Genomic DNA, 14,429 nt, shown 5'->3' on the forward strand with positions numbered 1-14,429 from the left:
TTTTCTTAGGTAAGATTGCATCTGTAACTAGATAAATAAGATAAAACAGAAATAACAGTGAAACCTTACTTATTAAAATGCAGAAGAACTTAAAAGTTTTACCACAGACTTCAGCACTGACTTGGTGCTACCATAATCTAGCAAAGAAAATTCATCATGGAGTCAGTAAAATCTGTTTGGTTCATTGCTATTAAAGTCCTTTTGCTGGGGTACCCCATTTTTATAAATAGATTATTATGGCCCAATTAAAAATAAATTAACTCCATTTAAAAAATGTTACCTTAAGCTGTCAAGCTCTTATATTCTATGCATTTATATGTGCATATACTGCATAGGCCCCACTACATCGTTAATTTTCCTTCAATATCTAATTCAAATTATACAAATAGTACTCTCAGAACTGCTTCTTACCTGATATAATAATCATTTCTGATGAGCAAAAAATGTTGTAGAATGGATAATAGGTAATGTTCAGCAGCCGTGTCCTTCAACATATTATACAGAAGATGGTATACTTCATTCATATCAGTGAAAAGTCAGTAAAGGAAAAATATCAAAGATTCTTGATGAAAGTTGCATTCACTGTTGTATCGTTTTGTTTCTCTTACTGTTTCTAAGCCTTCAACTCCATGACCCAGTATTTAAAAGTTTACATAAAGAAATTTAATCTCTGAAATAATTTTAATCTTTTAACAAAAGAAATAGATTTAAAGAGTATTTGCAAGACCATTTAATCATCAAAACTTTAAATGATCAGTTACTCATTATATTTTAAATTCCAAATTATAGCTGGTACCATTGGAACAGCAATGTCATTAATGAAAATGGTTTTCTCTTGATCTTCCTATGGTTGTGATAGAGGGACGACCTATATTATTCATGAAAGCCACTACATACTCTATTTTCACTGCCCCATAAGATAGAATGCCAATGAGCATTCTGTGGACTGATAAAAAATCACAAAACCGGTTTTATTTTATACAGATGAAATAATTAAGTATGAAATTATTATTGTTTGCATTCATTCATGTCTCATTATTTGATAAAAGATGGAGGATAAAGACAATGAAACCTGAAACATTTTCCTTAGGTTATAAAAAGAATGATAGAAGTGTAAATGCTTTTAGTAAACTAGAAAACAGTTTTTGAAAATCGATCTGGAAAAATCGATGTAAAAGAAAGGTAGAAGAGGAGATATAATCCAACATCCTAAAAATAACCTGAAATGTCAAATTTTCTCTGAAGTAGAATTAAGTATATGATGGATTACTTCTTAGACCCCATGTCAGAGTGCTGTATTAAAGTCTCATAAGGCCCTTTAAATGGCTACAGGATGGATCCAAAAATTATGTGAAGTTCGACTATAAGAAAAATCTATATAAAGCAAGAAAGCAAGATATTTATTAATTGACATACAAAGCATTTAATATTATGGAAACCACTGCAGACTAGAGTCACTAATGATGGATAAGAAATTATGGGAAATTATCCCCTATAATAATGAAATTGTTATTAATTGCACAATTATTTATCCAGTATTTATGTATAAGATATTTCAATAGGATCATTGGAAGAAAAAGATAATATAGAATATTTCTACCCTCAATGTCATAGGGGCATAAAAGTGTACATAAATAAGACAGATACAAACAAAATATTCTAGGAGTTTTAGGGGGGGAATATTACTTCCAGCTTTTTTGAGGGGGGATGTAGAAAGAGGAAAGAAAACATCATAGAGAAAAAGTCCAGCTCAAAGGTCATTTTGGTTCCGAAGTATTTTCCAATTCCCCCAGAATCCTAAGTAAGAAGTTTAAGGGGTGTGAAGCAAGTGGACAGCAATGCAATGACAACCATCTCTGAGATCTAAAATCATTTCATATAAAATCGTTGCCACAGGAAAACTATATGCTAGTTGTATTTGACTCAAATGCTGCTACCACACGGCATTATTATAGTCAATACCATCACATCTAAACATTTATTTTTTTGCTAAGGAAACAAAATACTTGGAGTGAGAATAAGACATTTATTTGAATTGAATTATATCTCTAAACCGCTCAGTACCATTTAATAAACTGAAAAAGTATATTACCTATAGTCACATATGAACTCCATGAATTTTCCCTCCAAATCCATAACATGTGCAGTATATTCCTTTAGGCTATTTCTATTCAAGCCACTGAGCAGAATATACCTACAACACAGCAAGCCTTTGTGCAGATTTCAATAGAGTCTGTGTAAATCATCAGGACAGTCTGACAGTTCCTCAACATGAGTCTCAAGAACAGCACTATAGCAAGGTTCTAATATAAATAAATGGATATAAATTGGGCTGGCAGACAAGAATTCTAATAATGGTCCACAAAATCACCCACAAATCCCTTTTTCACAATACATGCAAAATGATTTTTCCTGTTTGTCAAAAGGATATTCCATTTCTGCTCGAATGTCATTGAGACGATGTGATAATTCAGTTAGGTCGTCCTCTTTGTTCTCATCGAATACTTTCAACTGAATATCAAGCTCATCGTTCTCTTTTTGTTTTAGATCCTAATATATAAACATAAAACTTAACAGATGAATAACAGTTTGACGACACCATATTTTGGTAATAAAGGCCAGACACTATTATTAATTTATATATACAGAAGCAATTTCAAATATGAACCTAGGCACTTGGTTTCCTGAAAGTAAATATACTATGTTTTTCTACATTAAAATAAAAGAACCTCATTGCATTCACTGCATTTTCATTTCATGCCCCAGATTTTGATTATTCACATTAAAATATTAACAATCACTTTTACAATGGGAAAAAAAAAACCTAATTGCTAACAACCCAAATTAAATGCTGTCGTTTTGACTAAACATACTAATCAAAGATCGCAAATGAACTCATGCAGTTAGAACATTCACATATGCCTCTGGCAAAAAATGCAAATATAGATCAATTGTATTAATGAAGAACAAATGCAAGGATATACACAAGCACAACAGTCCCAAGTATGGCTTAAAAATTTGTATAAACAAATTTATTTTAAATGATATTTTGTGATTTGAAGCAAAAAGGCATCAGGACTTTTCATTGGGCTGCAGGTCTAGCCTCCTCCCCAACCTTTCATATTTGCTTAGCCTAATCACAAAATACCAACTTGGGCATCAAAGATTTGTTTTTGTAATACATTATAAACACATGCATTACAAACCTCTGATAATTTTCAAAATAATAGTCAACAAAATCTTTGGAAGCATGCCACACTAGAGATTGTTGGGCTTAATATATATCACCTGGAATATCTTTTAATATGTGTCCATTAACTTGCAGCTTTCAAAACCCAAATCGATAATCACAACTGTGGATGCTCAAGGGTGATACCGAAAGTGAGACTAGGATGTTCAGAGCTGAGCTTGAACTCTAAAAAGAAATGCAAGCATGGTGTACTTCAAATTAGGTCAATAAAACAAAATAGGATGCATTTCTTGTTTCTATTTTTATTCTATAGAACAATTATAAATGGAGATGTAATGGCTACTACCAAAGCCAAACACAAATGTATGCAATTTCTAGATGTTCTTTTTCTAACATTCCCATACATAATAATTAACTGAAAATTTATCAACAGAGCAGATGAAAACACTTATTAATATGTTTCTATATAATTTTATATAGAATATGTAGCCAATAAAAGCAATTATACTTAGTTTCCTCTTTAGTAATAATGTGCTTTAGGTCTAATTTCCCACTTTGAAAGAGAATGAAGAAATTTGCAAAATGAAAAATTATCTAACATTGGTGGGTCATATTAACAAGGGATTTCTGAAGTCCATTAAGAAAAGAGCAGAAGCCAGACACATCCAATATGCTGGTCATTGCAGAAACGACCTTTAACACATTTTAGAATATGAATCTTTACTCATTCTTATGTTGCATTCTATTTTTTTTAGATGCTCACTTGAACACATTCAAATAAGTTTGGAAAATAGAAAAATCCAAGTTAAATACTGTCATTTAATTAATATCAGAACTTTATAAAACATGAAAGCAATATGCATGATGAAAATATTTTCAGTAAAAATAACTGGTTAAATGTTTTAGTTTTTAATTAGGAAAACACATTACTTATATAATATATATAGTATGTGAACATATACAGCACGATATATAAAAATTTAGACATGTATAAATTCAACACCTTGTAAATATGTTTATGAATAGTGTGCCACTAAAATTAATATATATGCACATATACATACACACACACACACACATATATATAACTTCCATTCAGTCAAACGTCCAACATTGAAACATGCATCCATAAATTCTTAAACATTCAAAAGATTAAAGTTTTTATACACAACAAATGTGACAAATATCCTACAAAATTAAAACGCATCACTAATGTTTTATATTTTACAATGTAGAATATTATAAAATTTCTGAATTACACTATTATTAATTATGTGAAATGTTATAAATATGTTTCAGTTATTTTTTAAACAGACTTCTGTACTGATATGGAACATTTTAGAGATTCTCTGAAACATACTATAATATAGTGTACTTCTAAGGAAATCAAACTCCATTACCAATACATGACTGATTACCACTTAATCAAATTTGAGTCTTTAAAAGAATAACGAAGGGTTTGTCGGTTTTTTAAAAGAGATTAAGAATGCCTGCTGGCTATAGACACAATTTCTTACTTTTGTTTTCTCACATATTTACCTAATATTTTCTTATTTTACTTAACTAAATAAAAGGCAGATGGAGATTTCACAAGAAATCAGTGTAAGTTAACTACAGAGCAAATACTATTTTAAAAATCACTGTGTAGTATGTAATGACTCTTTTATCCCAAATTACTAAAACAAATTTATAAAAAGTAAAATTTTCCACATAAATGAAGTATAAACTTGCTTTAAATACTATAATTTATCTATACAGATAAGAGCAGTTTTGAAAAAAAATTCTTACAGAATATAATTAAAATAATTGTCAATTGTCTTGAGGATTCTGACAATTAAAAAAGAAAACTTTACTATAATATTATGATAGTCCAGGGGTTACTGAAATACTAAGAACTATTCTTACCTATTACTTAATGGTTCCAAATAGTAATAATTTTTGATCCATATACCAACTACTAATATTAGCAATGGCCATGTCTAATTTGCTGCTTGGAATACACTATATTCTAGAAAATTAGGGAGCTCCTCTCATTAGAAAAGTATATAAAACAAGAATAAGAAAAAAAAGGATTTTAAAGACTCATCTATGAATATATTATTAAGTTTCAGTGCATATATAAAAGATGTTTAATATTACTATAAATTCTAGTAGTTTAGATTTAAATATTTAGCAAATTAATATCGAATTAATAAGGTAGTTGACATGTTAGGTACATCTAGTTTACATTAAAGCATGATCGTTCCGGCCTTTGCTCCATATTGTGATGATAAAACTATAAGAAAAACAACAGCAGCAGTGAAATCTATGTATTAAAGAATGAATCTCTACTCTCAGGATCTATCTGCCTGAATTCTCGTCTTGTACATCAGAAATCTCTGGGATGGATTTTTTTTTTTTAACCAAATGTCTCTTCCTTACCCTCAATAAGAGTTTGACAGTCTCTAAGGGGACAGGACCAATGTCTTGGTTGAGAACCAGAGCCATATTTAGCCATATTTCACTCTATTGTCTTAGGGAGATAAGAAAAAAACAAAAATCTTTGTAGGTTATATCTCAAAACTTTTGGAGACAGAAACTTGACACTTTCCACTTTTCTCTTGCTTCAGAATCACTGAGATCTGAGAAGTAGAGCATAGTGAAGAGATGTGATACTTAAAGAAAAATGTAACCGGAAATACATATTAAGAATACAAATAGAGCCAATGGAAAAGTGTAGCTTAGAGACACTGATGCAAAATCTTAGCTGTCACTATAACCAAATGAATGAGCTACCATGAGACTACTGAACATAGCAGAATACACACAGACAAAAGTGCAAAAGGTAAGGATAAGAACTACAGTACATACTCTTTCTGAAAAGATGAGGAGTTAAATAAAATGAGAGTCACAGTTTTCTTGACCAGCCATTCAGTAAGTATAAGGCAGAATATGAATGTTCAATTATAAATAGACACAGGGAAATGAAAGACGGAAGAGTAATAGCAACACCTAAGGCAGAAAACATGGTGTATTAGTAAATGTGTAGAAGATGCTAAGGAGCCCCTATAGCCAGCAAGTGCTCAAAGACAAAATTACTCTCCCAGAAACAAAGGACTAACCCCAGTGAGGCCAAGCATGGAATGAGTAGGTAACTCAAAAGCAAACTAGAATCAGAACTATATTATCTCTAGCTACCTAAGGCCACAGAGTTTTCATGAGGAAATATTTGTGGCAAAACAAGAATAAATGTGTTACACACACTAAAACTTGTGAATGTGCCTAACTGCATACTGAACCTCTCTACAGGTCACTTAAAATGTCGCTTTGATTCACTGCGACCAATTCCTTAGTTTTGAAAGTCATAGATTAAAGAACCAATGTAGAACTGACATATAAATTTATAAAACAGACTCAATCATACATCTGATTAAAATGGGTTTCAATAGACCAATCACACGTTTTTTGGTGATGAGTTTCAGCTACTTTCAGTTAAGACCATCAGAACACAAGTAACAGGCACATACTCCACATTAGTTAGTAACCAGAAAACTTCCCTAATTTGAGTATTCCTAGGACCCTAAGTCTTATATACATGCTCATTGACATTTGTTTTGTTTTTCTTTCCTCAGTCCTTTTTTTCCCTCCCTTACTTTTACTTCTTGTTTCTCAGGTGTGATCTGAGTAGCTTAAATGAAAATAAAGAGACTAGTGAGATTTTACTTGTCTTTTTTAACAATGCTATGGTCTTGAACAAATTCCCTCTTCAGTTAACATACTAAATAAAATATAAAGTTGCAGTCATTATATTTGTATTTAAAAATACGTTTATGTGCTCATTTGACTCAGATCAAGCCTATAAAGTTATTTCAAAACTGTTTTTTTAACGATATCATAATTAGAGTAAGTGTTCACATTCAAGAAATAAAATTGTTTTTCTTTAGAAAAGTTACTACAGCATTGTAACAAGAATATCATTCTTAAGTAGTGTGCCTAGAACATACTAATCAAAATTCTATGCATACTTACGCTGAATATAAATGAAATCAATATAAGTTATCAAAGAAGAAAGCAAAAAAATTTAAATGAAAATTGAAACTGCAAAAAAAAATTAGTCTTTTATGTTCTCAGTATTCAAATTCAAAGAAAAGAAATTCCCTTTCAACTTCGGGAAGACAGAAAAAAAAAAAAACACTTCTGGACACCTCAGCAGCTGAATTCTGAATCATCAGTTGTATATAAAGACTGATATTACTGCAATATAAAAAAGCTTACGAAAATGTCTAATGCTTTACAAAAGAAAATAGCAAGGTACATTTATTTACTCTGTTGCAAGTACTTTTGTCTAAAGAAAGAAAAATGTTAAAGTTCACCAGCATAATAAATGTGTACGCTCAACTTACTGGTAACATTGTTTTTAGTCCTGAACGGAGGAATTCATTCCTTAAATGTATTCGAAAATCCAGATCATAAGGGGAAGTGACAAGGGCATTTATAAACTGCATGCAGGCCACCTGCAATTAGAAAGTAAACCTTGTTTTAAAAATTTTTTAAAGAAATATTTAATTAATGCATTCAGACAATTATTTTTTTATTTATTAAGGCATATATATACATATATATATAAGAAATGCAAATATTTTTTACAAGTTCAAGGATGATTATGATTTTATAGTATAAATGAAATTAATGTTTTTAATGTCCAGAATAATTCTAATGAAGATATGATGGATGGATGGATGGTCAAGTACTGCTATGCTTTGCTAAACAATATGACAGAATATTAATGTCTCCAAGAAACTCAAATTTCCAAAAGTATGCATAGAGAGCCCTTTAAAAAGATCATGAAATCTATCTTGCATATCCAGCTGTCCTCAGAGTGCACTTGGCCTCAATTCTATATGGTTAGAAATACTTTTCTAAAATAAATAAAGTTATAAAAGTACCCTGATATTAAACAGACAACAGTGATAACTTGAAGAAATCATTGCATTGATATACATTCTCTCTATCCTATTATTGGGATGGATTTGCACAAAATTTATAGTATTAAAATATATGATTAAGGTGAAATAATTTACTGTATATAAAAACTGAATTAAGTGAATTAAGATCAACTAGAAGGTACTGTGACACCAACACTAATGTGCATGCATGATAAAGTAAACATAAGAGCTTGTTTTCAAGTGAATGTGTTGCATTCATTATATTCACACTGGAAAATGGGTTTTACTTCTGATAATGAGGGCTCCTACTAAAAAGGGAACTTATTTTCTGGTAATTGCAAGGTAAAGGGGAATCAACAAATGCTAATTACCAGGTGTTCCATACATTATTAGTGAATAGCGTTTTTGGAAAATGCTGCTCAAGTCTAAAGCAACTAGCTAATAGTTTAAGTGAAGAGCTGCACATTTATATTGATTATTTTTAAAGTATGCAATGAGTAGCAGAGTGTTCAAAGAGCTGACCGCAAGTGGACTCTTAGAAAATACCAAACTTAGTAAAGATATCAAGTATATATAAAGAAGAGGACACAAAAAAATCGATAGTTAGTATGGGTTCTACTTCGTCTGCTTAGTGTGTCCAAGACCCTAGGGCTTCTTCTGCGCTGGGACCCTGATTTCAGCCTTCTCTCATTTAAAAAATCCAGCTGTTCCTGAACATACCTGCCCCTGGATGTCCCACAGGGACCCCAGACTCACCAGGTCAATCCTCTCATAAAGACTGGGGTTGCAAACTGGGCCATGGGCTAACTGTAGCTCACAGGTCTAATCTGGGCCTGCTGTCTGTTTGTACTAATAAAGCTTTACTGACTCCAAAAAAAAAAAGAATGGGAAAAACATTATCAAAAAAAAATTTATTTCAAATATATTTTGACTTTATTATTATTATTATTCCAGACCTATTATTATGATAATTATTTTTTTTCCAAGTAGAGAGAAAAGATTAAAGGGTATATTGCTTTATTTTTATATCTTTATTTTATACATTTAAGATTTTGATGGGGGGAGGGATTGGCCCATTCACCTCACATCCAGGTTCAATAATCAAAAGTTACATGTTTTAAAGCGGATGACTGAGGTTGTTTCTGACATTACTAGATATCTAAATGATAACTGAACAATGTAGCCTAATTCCTATGAATGCTCGAATGTCAAGCTAAAACACTTATACAACTAAATATTTGCCACAGACTTGGCATTATTTTAAAAGACATATCGGATAAATTATTATGATGCTTATGCCTTAATAGGTTACTTAACCTTCCTATTTACAATAAGAGAACACTGAAGTCTTCATAGAGTTACAGTAGGCTGGGATATGTTTGTATATTCTACATATCCATAGCTATGTTATCATTGTATTTGCTTGAATGATCCTTGTTATGTTAGAACTATGACATGACCGAACAAGCCAAAGTACATATCCAATCCAAAATTAATAGAAAGAAAAGTTGCCATCTGCTAGGATTGTTTTTGCTAAAAGAAATTCTAGCTTAATGGCTTGTATTAATACCCTATGAGTAAAGAGGACATTTCCATAAGAAACAAGTTAATGAGTCTTAGAATTGTACCTTTACACAAATAAAAGCATTTAGATCAGATGATAGAACTAGTAAAAGTCAATAAAATTAACAAATGTATCAACATCAAAATAATTTCACATTTAATAAGATATTTGGTGCAATGCTATTAAATACTCACTTTACATATAATGTGTGAATACATAACTGAATTTTAAAAAGTTGCACCCACTGACTATAGCACAAAATAATTAGAAGACACTGAATTCAATAAACAGGTAACAGCACTGGTTTATCAATGTACTATTTATTGTTTATTAAATTGTAATAGATACCCAATTAATTACAAATAACATAAGATAAAGTCATACTATCCTGTCATTTTACAATATACTCTGCTAAAGCAATGCTCTTTTATAGAAATATTTATAATGTATAAATGTGGAGGACAATACTCATCTTAATTATCTCCATTCCGCTATAATACTACACAATTACTGCCCTTTTCAGAGGACAGGTACAAAATCAATTCAAAATCAAAACAATCATCACTATTTATAACTATAAATTTAAATTTTAAAAATGAAATAAGTTTAAAGGGCAGAATATATTATTATTTATAAACATGAAATGCCAACTGTGTGGATTCTGAATTCATAGATAAATACAAAACTTCAAACTATTATTATTATATTATTATTATTATTATTACTATTATTATTACCAGACATTAGGTGCTTTATATAACTCACCATCTAATCTCATCTTCATAAAAATTATACAAGGTAAGCGTTGCTATTATCCTTATTTCACAGATGATGAAGATGAGGCTCAAAGCAGATAAAAAACTTATACGAAGTCACACAGCAAGAAAGAAACTCATGATTCTAAACCATATCCTTTTACTGCAAATATAGAATAATTCCCAGCACACTCTAGATGCCTCATGAACTCCATTCATAGATTCACACAGCAAAAGACTTTAAGGATGGGTAAAATAATAAAATTTAATTAATGGGCCATGTTTAATATAACGGGAATATCTAGCTTTGAAACTATAGGTTAATTAGAAAAACATAATTATTTTAACAATCCATTATCTCGTATATAAAGCAGTTATAATATATAATGGGATGCAAAAATTCAAAAAAAAGAAAGGGAAAAAATAGTTCCTAAAATGTGTTACATTCCACTTTCTGTATATATCCTGAATAATGAAGTATGGAAGCATTCCTTCATCCAAAATAATGGTCTCTCACTCTTATTTACTTCCTGACACCTAACTCCCTACTCAGCATACACGTACAAGCAGATATACACATACACATACAAACACACTCTAGAGCTGTGCTGTTCAATAAGGGAGCCATTTAAATTTAAATCAATTACAGTTAAATAAAATTAAAAATCCAGTTGCTCAGTCTCACTAGCCACAGTTCAAATGTTCAATAGCTACATGTGGCTAGAGGTGACCATACTTGACAGAACAAAAATAGAACGCCGCAGAAAGTTTGACTGGATAGCACTGTACTGGAGACTTTAAAGAAAAAAGCCTTCTGGCCTAATCTCTAAAACCTAAGCTTCAAAGAAGTACGAAACTGAATAATGAAAATTTCAAAATTGGTACACTCGACTTCCAAGTATATAAATCCTTAAGAGCATGACTGAACTTCTCAATCGGCTTTCAAAAATTAAATAAATAAATAAATAACTCAACTACAGAGACAGAAATTAAAGAATCATGGGATTTTAAAGCTAGAGAGAGCATAAAACACTCTGGTCCAATATGCTCATTTAGAGGTAAAGAGACTAAAAACCTAGTAAAATTAGATGATTTGCCCAAGATCATATAGCTAGTAAGCCACAAAGAATGGACTAGAACTCAGACCTTATGACTTTTAGTCTTAGATTCTTTCTACCACACTACAATATATAAATCTGGCATTGCTGAACAGCATTTTCCTTTGTGCTAAAGAAAAAAGAAAAAAAAAAACTGTCCTTGAATTGAAAATCACAAAGTCCATTATCCAGATTCCTTCTGTTACTTAGTTTCTTTATAATAGCTTTAAGTTTCCAAATGGTCTGCTTATCTATTTAACTACAGCTTCCACGATAATTAAAATTTAAAAATCAACACCTGAGAACCACTGTGAAAAGAGTCAAGCAACAAAGGATCTGTCCATATTTCTGAGGGTTTGTCCATTTAAGCATCGACATGTGTTTCTGCGTGAAACTCTTTCTGAAATAAATTATATAATTCCCACATTCTTAAGCAAAATATCCTAAATATAACTTATTATTTTTTCGCTAACTCAGGGGCATGATTAAATATGTGAGTTAGTGAGCTATGATGTAATACAGAGATGCCCTTAGGAGCTACTGAGGGGTTTAGGGCTTCTTGCTCCGAGACTAAATGAAACCAAATGTAATTTTTGCATTCTAGTTCTAGACTTTATGTTTCTATGTCCTTCTCCCTTGCTTTTAATCTGTCAGTTGTCACTTCTTGATCATCTCAGTTCAACGATCTGGAATAAATACTATTCCAGCTTCCCAACCTGTGCTTCTCATCTGCTGTGGATGGAAAACAGATAATTGGGCTTATTAAGACACCATAGGAAAAAAGAGTTAATACACTCTGATTAAAGGCCAAAAGGTCTTTGTCATCATAAGGTTTACTTGATGGATTTGTTGACTTTTTGTAGGCTGCTCAGATTGTTTTAATCTTGCTTTATTTTTTCATTTTCAGTTATATTCCAAAATGATTATCAAATAGGTAAAGTCAGGATAAGTGAACCTACTACACATCAATGAACTATATATTTACTCTATGTTTTTGTGTACCATATCTAATGGCAATGTGCACAAATTTTTTATTATTTTTAGCATGTTAAAAAAACATTTTTAAAATATATTATATCATGCTAAGTCACTTCTGCATACAGCTCCTGAAACACTTTAAGACATGGCACCTTTCAGACCAACATCGGCCTGTAAAAGTTGGGCTCTTTATAATATATCATTGGAGATTAACTGTACTGCCTTCTCTTTCCATGTAGAAATCAATTTCAGCTATAAGTTGGTATTACCTCATTTTGTCTTCTTTTGTGAAGTGACTTGCAGACCACTCTGGCTTCAGTTTTTACCTACCAGAAGTCATTTTCTTGCCTCCCATCCCACCATAATACTGTTTCCTATTTATGCTTCAAGATCCAGTTAAAGCATCACCTCCTCACTGAAACCCTCCTAGACTTTTGCAGGACATACCTAAATTAAACCTTGCCAGGAGAAAAGGGATATGAGTGTAGAAGGGTTGGTATTTCTACATGATAAAATGTTTGAGGACATAAGTCTACGGCACATTTGAGAAACACCACGTTTAGTAAGGTTAAAATATATGGTACTTTTGAGAGAATGACAAGCTCAAAGTTGGGACCACACTGAAAAAGGTCATACATTGTGATTAAGATCTTCACCTTTATCAAGGTAGCAATGAGTCATGAGCATAGCTTTCTAGAAATGCTACTATGTTAGAATCAGATTTATCTTTTAAGGATAACTGAGAGCAGTACAGAACATTTGTCTGGAGGGGAAGAATCTATCAGTATACGGTACTAATTAGGAAATTGTGGAAATAATATTAGTGAAAAGATAAAGACAGTAGGCAGTGGGGGTAGAGAGACTGGGATAGATTCATAGTCTGCTCTATAAGATCTGATGATTGATTGGATGCAGAGAACAAAGAAGAATGAGGTCTTGAGGAATATTAAAGATTTGGTAAAAGACGATACATCTACAATTTAAAATTAGAAAGACAGGAAGAAGAGTAGACTTCTTTTTGGAGGAATCAGGTTAAAGGGAAGAGAGAGTGAGCTCAGTTTTAATAAGAGGAGGCACCACGTAGTGGTTAGGAGCTAGACACCCTAGTGTCTAATCTGGGATTTGCCTCCTATTCACTTTGTGACCCGGGGAAAGTTATCTAACCTCTATGAGCCTCAGTTTACTCATCTATAAAATGGGGATATTACTACTATCTCCCATAGAATTGCTGTAAGGTTTAAAAACGAAGTAACATATGTATTTAGCACATTGGCACATGGCTTATAAATGCTATTTTTAGTTTCTTATTTTTATGATGTCTATGAGACATCTAGTTAGGCATTTGGACATGTAGGTTTGATTAGAGGGAGAGAGATGAGCTGGACTCATAAATGTGGAGAATCACTAGAACATAGTGGATGTTAGAGCTAGAGAATCAATTGAGAACATACATGAAGAAAATGAATTATATGTGTGTACATATATATGTATGAGTGTATACATGCGTATGTACATCTGTATGTATGCACAAAAAAATGATAGTAGAAGAGGACCAAGGATAGAACACAGAGAATAAAACATCCAAGAAGTAAGAAGAAAAACACATGAAGAAGGGAAAGAGCAGGTAAGGTAGTCAAAGAGCAAGGAAAGAATAGTGGCCGAAAAACCAAGGCCGTTGAATTTTCAAGGAGGTGGGTTATCAGAAGTGCCAAGTGATCAGGATTGGAAATAGGACATGGGATTTTGAAATTAGAGGATTACTGTTGACCTTTTTGAGAACTGTGAAAAGGTTGAGTTGTGAAAGGTAATTTGAGAAACAGAAAACAAGTATTGATTCTTTTAGAGATTTGGACTATAAAATGAAAAAGGAAGATGAGAGGCTAATTCAAGGGTAAGTAAGATCAAAAGAAGGTGTTGTAG

General features: G+C 31.7%; 1 protein-coding gene across 11 annotated transcripts in view; it reads right to left on the reverse strand.

Annotated features, from left to right (window-relative positions):
- Positions 1–14,429, reverse strand: part of DIAPH2 (diaphanous related formin 2) — a 939,022-nt gene that overhangs the window by 717,249 nt on the left and 207,344 nt on the right. For all 11 annotated transcript variants that reach the window (XM_039859137.1, XM_039859172.1, XM_039859127.1 and 8 more), the window contains 3 exons: positions 7,573–7,683; positions 2,432–2,550; positions 412–528 (listed from right to left, as the gene is read on the reverse strand). In XM_039859137.1, coding sequence (XP_039715071.1) covers positions 412–528; positions 2,432–2,550; positions 7,573–7,683 — 347 coding nt within the window. The remainder of the gene's footprint in view (positions 1–411; positions 529–2,431; positions 2,551–7,572; positions 7,684–14,429) is intronic.

The sequence above is a fragment of the Pteropus medius genome, unplaced genomic scaffold, assembly GCF_902729225.1.
Source record: "Pteropus medius unplaced genomic scaffold, Ma_sr-lr_union100, whole genome shotgun sequence".
NCBI classification, from domain to species: domain Eukaryota; kingdom Metazoa; phylum Chordata; class Mammalia; order Chiroptera; family Pteropodidae; genus Pteropus; species Pteropus medius.